Source organism: Medicago sativa, chromosome 8 (genome assembly GCF_051527215.1).
Source record: "Medicago sativa cultivar Bolivia chromosome 8, Bolivia_mono, whole genome shotgun sequence".
In the NCBI taxonomy this organism is placed as follows: domain Eukaryota; kingdom Viridiplantae; phylum Streptophyta; class Magnoliopsida; order Fabales; family Fabaceae; genus Medicago; species Medicago sativa.
In genome coordinates, this window is record NC_140756.1 from 6279586 (window position 1) to 6285585 (window position 6000).

The window sequence follows — 6000 nt, forward strand, 5'->3', positions numbered from 1 at the left end:
TCCTTTAATCCATTTCCCGTCAGGTTGACGAAGAAGTCCGCCACAACCTACAAGCTCCCCATTACCTTTACATGCTCCATCACAATTGAGTTTCACCCAACCATCAACTGGCATCTTCCATCCAATATACATAGTTTCCTTGGGTTGAGGATTGATTTGCAAATGATTTTTAGAACTTTCTTCAATGAACCTGATGTAATTTTGGATAACATAAGCTGGATTAGCCGGTCTTTGGAATCTTTCTTCAAAAATTGATTTGTTTCGCCAAGTCCACAAATGCCAACAGGTTGTCATGAAAGTTGTTTGCCACGTAGACTTAGAAACTCCATTGCATTTTTTACTAAGGTTTTTGAAAACCCAATCTCTGCAATCAACAAAAGAAAAGAAATTAGTTTTCCAATCAGAAGGAACAAGTCTAGACCATACCTGAAAAGACGTCGAGCAGTCACGAAGCACATGAAGGGCCGTCTCATCTGCATTCCCACAACAGGGACAAGTAGGTGATATACCCACCCCCACCTACTACGACGATAGTTAGTGAGAATACGACCGTGTGCCACTAACCACATGAAAGTTTGAATACGATGTGGACCCTTCCAACTCCAAAGGATTTGCCAACAGGTAATCACTAGCTTTTATGCTATCATTAAATGAAATATCCTCTTTTCGACCAAAAGAAAAAAGAAAAAAAAAAGAAAAAAAAGTAAAAGTTTGTTCGGCCTATCACATTAAAGTTAAAAAGAAAAGTATATATGCAAAACAAAAGGAAAATATTAATAATTTATTTTATAAAATTCGTTTAGTTTCTTATTTTTCATTAAAAAAATAGTTGGTTTAAATGTACTTTCGGACTTCTCTATTTTAAAAAATTTGAAGTTTGGATCTCCCCCTATTTTAAATATCAGGTTTTTAGTTGTCCTATTTAACTTTTTCGTCCCTCATTTAATTTTTTTTTGGTTATTTTTATGGTGTTTCATATTTATTTATGATGCTACAACGTTTATTAGGTCACGCTGATTATCAAGTAATGTAATAAATGTTCTAAGGATATTCATTAAGTAAAAAAATGATTTATCGGTGCATCTGGGAAAAAAGTGATTTATCCATTAAAAAAATGCTTTCGATTACAAGTCAAACACTCATTTTTGTATACAAATTCATTTCTTTTGATCATTTAACTAATAATCAAGGATATTGGTTACTCCCTCCGTCCCATATTACTTGACCTAGTTGACTCTGTCACGTATGCCAATGCACAATTTTAAACTTAAATTTCTTTAATAATTTAGTAGAAAATATTACGAAAATTTGATATTTTGAAAATATTAATCGAGACGAATCTAACAACATCTTATATGCTATATTTTGTTTTTATACATTAGTAGAAAAATAAAGTCAAAGCATGTTACATGAATAGTGCAAATATTTTAAATAGGTCATGTAATATGGGACGGAGGAGTAGCATCTTCCATAAAAAGACCACTTATAAAATTTCGCTTTAATCCACAAAATATGTCGGACCAACGTAACACAGTTGCACAGTTGTAGGCTCTCCTCCAATCAAAAATTCACAATAACAACTTTAGATGTTCATCCCCTCATGAGAGTGTGTGTGTGTGGGGTGTGGGGGGGGGGGGGGGGGGGGTGGGGGTTAAAATACAATAAAAGGAAAGAAATACTATACTAGTGCTACAACAATAAATTACCAAAACCCTTGAGGGGATTCTCAAGCATATGCAAAGAATGGGCATGTTTTAGCCAATTAGTCCACTACGGTGACATTAAATCTAGGCCACACATTGGGTGACATTAGATGTGTTGTGTGGCCCAGATGCAATGACAATGACAATGTGTGGCCCAGATGCAATGGCACGGTGACATTAATGTCACCAAAGTGCCACCCGTCCACTACCTTATTTTCCTCATTGAACACATGAATAGTCCGCACCTTCCAATCCTTACCTAACCAAGAAATAATAGTGATCACAAGTAACCCTTTATATGTTCCCTAAAAAAAAAAAAGAGTACGTAACCTCCAATTTAATTCAAGTATTCAACTTTTCAAACATTCTCCATTAAGGATATTGGTTTGATTAAGCAAACCTTAATTTCTTAGGGCAATCACCACAATCAATTATACTTTCAAGTTTCAATTTAGTTTCTCATTCTCTTGATTTATGTGATCGGATCTATCAGTATAAAGGCATAGCCTTTTCTTAATAAATTGTCGTTTCATTAGCTTTGGTCGTTCTTCATATTATTGTCTCTTTAAACTTGATGGACAATCTAATCAACTTTGTCGCAAGGAGTTTACTAACAGAAGAGCTTATGCATCATAATTGTAGGGAGTGACATGTGACTTATCCTTCAATCATTGTTATAGATAGTTTAAAAGACAAGTTAGTTGAATACTAGTAAAGTTGAAACTCTCTTCTCCCCCACCTAATCTTGTGCTAGAACTAACCCTTCCACGTAAACAAATTAATATCCTACTTCTTCAATTAATCTTAACTTTTGGCCATATATCCTTCCACCTTTAATGATTCAAAATTAACTTAGCTTGCAATTCCTCCTTGTTTAATTAGACGGCAACTTACATTTATTCTCACATAAGCATTGCTTCTCCGCCCCATAAAAATTGAGAAAAAGTACAATCATTCCCATCACTATACACCCATTTCTTGCATCTATAAAGTGTTGCCTTGATTGATTAATTCGTATAGGAAAAGTCCCACACACAATATCTAAACAAAGAAAATGAGCATTCCTTCTTTCCTATTGCTTGCCCTCACAATTTTCTTGTGTTCTTTCAATCCATTTGTTGATGCCAACCATCTCATCCAACAAACATGTAAGAATTGCTCAAAAAGTGATCCCAACATAAGCTACAAATTTTGCATAACATCTCTTCAATCAGATCATAGGACCCAATGTGCCAAAAATCTTGAAGAACTAGGTCTCATATCTATCAAGATTACAAGGCACAATGTGACAAATACTTGTGATTACATCAAAGAGCTTTTAGAGAAGAAAACTAGAGACCCCTTTATCAAAGAATGCTTGGATGATTGTCTTGATGTATATTCCGATGCAATCACAACTTTTAGAGAAGCCATTAGAGATTATAAAGCAAAGCGTTATGAAGAATGTAATATTAAGCTAAGCTCAATCATTGATGACTCAACAACTTGTGAAGATGGATTCAAGCAAAAGAATGATGTCATTTCACCATTGACAAAGAGAAACAAAAATATTTTTAAGCTTTCAGCTATAGCACTTTCGATTGTTAACATGCTCAATAAGGAAAAATTAAATGGTACATTCTGATTTTTTTTTCTATGCATGGTTTAGGATATAATTTATCATTATACATTATTATTTCTTCTCAAATAATAATTTTATAATGTATACATCCTAGTTTGTTATATGTATGCACCTGTATATATTAGAAAGAAAAAAAATATGTACTTGTATCGAGAGCTCGTAAAGATTCAGATTGTTATGTTTTTGTTTGTATCGAGAGCTTTTGTTTAATAGTACTTGTATCGAGAGCTCGTAAAGATTCAAGAAAGAAAAAAAATATGTACTTGTATCGAGAGCTCGTAAAGATTCAGATTGTTATGTTTTTGTTTGTATCGAGAGCTTTTGTTTAATAGTACTTGTATCGAGAGCTCGTAAAGATTCAGATTGTTATGGTTCGAACCCCAAACCTTGCATATTTTATGCATTGTCCATACCAACCAACTGAGCTAAGCTCGCGAGAACATGTTTAATTACTTTAATATATACACTAAGAGTCAGGATCCGTTAACACCACGGATTCATTGACATCAAATCTTAGCCGTTAATTTCATTTAATCAAAGGATGAAAATAGTGTCCATATTATATTTATTGTGTATCTTTTTTTCAATCACATGCTATTATTATTGTGTATCCTGCTTTCATATATCTTCTTGATCTTTTGCCCTCTCGTCATGTTCTCCTTGCTTTGAATCTCTCACCATGTTGTTAATTTGTGGACTAATTCAGAGAGCCATGATTTTATCTCTTTGCTATCTTTGTCTCTCTTCTCCAATGTTGTTTTTTTTACCTTTCATTTTTCCTTCTAATATTAACCTAAAAAAATGGAAATTGAATTGATTTGTCAAGAAGATGAATATTTTATGAAAAAAGAATAGATTAAATGAAATGATTAGAGATCGTGATCAAAATTTGGGGTTCTAAACTCATTTGATAGCAAATTTGGATCTTAATTTGATTGTAAGTTAGGGGATCTTGATCTGATTTCACTGTATATGGCGAGAGAAGAGAAAGGATCATGAGAAAACAAAAATGGCACTGCCAAAAAATTAAAAAAGCAGTAATGGAATATGGAGAGAGAACCTATAAGGAAATAAATCAAGAGGTAATAAGGTGTGTAAAATAACTTTGATATCATTGGACACTTTAAGTGAATAATTAATAGTCTCTAGATTAAACCAATTTAATGGATGAGATTTGGTGTCAACGAATCCGTTGACACCTGATGTCAACGGATCCTATCTCATATACTAATGTGTCTGTCTTTCTGCTTATATTGATAAAAAATGATAAATTGATAAAAAAAAAAAAAAAATAACGAAGTCACAGGTAAAATTTGATGAAAAAATGCTACCCAAAACAATATTGTTTATTGTAAGGTTAAAATAAGATTGTTTTCATATTGTTCAACATTATATTTATTGTGGTGGATTGTTTGTATTTTAATAAGATTTACTTAATTTTTTAATTGATTATTTAAATAAAATAAATAAAATAATTTAAGTAAAAGTGTAAAACTGGACAAGAAAAAACAAGTCCGAAAGTTGACTTATCCCCTTTATAATTTTTTGTCATGGTTATCCCCCTTATCACTCTTTGTTCGAGTTTGAATTTAGAACTTTCAACTCTTTTACCTTTACTCTGTGAAGCTCTGATACTTTAAAATAGATGATGTATCGTATATCCTGCGTACCCTGCACTGATACATGCCCGATACTTCCCGATACGTATCAGGAGAGTATCCGAAGATTAAATTTTATTTTTTTAAAAAATAATTATCCGATACTTCCCGATACGTATCAGAAAAGTATCTGATAATTATCCTGCTCCGATACCTGCCCCAATACCTCCCAATTAATGTTAACTAAAATAACTTAACTCTTGGTATAGTGCTTCTTTTTTTGGATCGATATAGTATAACACTATTCCTTTTGGATATAGTATAACATTTATGGTGCTCTTTTTGAGATATATTGTGTATGTAATTGACTAATCATCACTCTCTTAATCGTCAATATTATTTATATTTATGTTGATGTGCTACGAGCCTATGACTGATTTCTTTTGTTTGTTAATATATTTGCTTATTAAAAAAATAGTTATAATTATATTGTTCATTTAGTTATATAATTTTTTTTAACATATCCCAACCGTATCGTATCTTGATTTTTGAAATTTTTCCGTATCAACGTATCGGTGCAGTATCGTATCCGTATCGTATCTCGTATCCAGGCTTCACATGCTTTACTTTTATCTCAAATCAGTTGGATTATCGATCCTTTTACTTTAATAATATATATTTATTACGAAAAATATATAAAAAATAGTAGAAACATAAAGGTAAAAAGATATACTTACTTGTTGATGGATATATTTTGTTGGATAGTTCAAATTGCAAGTTCTAGAAGATAGAACTGAGAAGGAAATGTCACGTGAATTTTGCTCTTTACTCAAATGGTTTCGCTCATTCCCAAAGTAAAAGTCGAAAATGCCCTTACGCATGTTAACTCACGTGGCGTGAGTTAACTTACGCCTGTTATAAGAGGAACGTGACTTAAGTCAGGCAGCGTGAAAGTCACGCTTTTGATACAGCAGCATGAGCTACACGTGATTTAACTCATGCCTTAAGTAATTCAAATGTAGACATGGCAACAATACCCGTCCCCATGCGTACCCGCCCAAACCCACCCCGATTTGAC

General features: G+C 32.7%; 1 protein-coding gene across 1 annotated transcript; it reads left to right on the forward strand.

Moving 5' to 3' along the window:
• Positions 1–2601: 2601 nt before the first annotated feature.
• LOC146896463 (putative invertase inhibitor) lies at positions 2602–3477 on the forward strand. The gene has a single exon (XM_085735744.1). It carries the CDS (start codon positions 2758–2760, stop codon positions 3325–3327), a length of 570 nt encoding a protein of 189 aa, XP_085591870.1. The 5' UTR covers positions 2602–2757; the 3' UTR covers positions 3328–3477.
• Positions 3478–6000: the final 2523 nt, after the last annotated feature.

Excerpts from the sequence above, each read along its gene's own strand:
- LOC146896463 (XM_085735744.1), top strand. The coding sequence starts at position 2,758 with ATGAGCATTCCTTCTTTCCTATTGCTTGCCCTCACAATTTTCTTGTGT.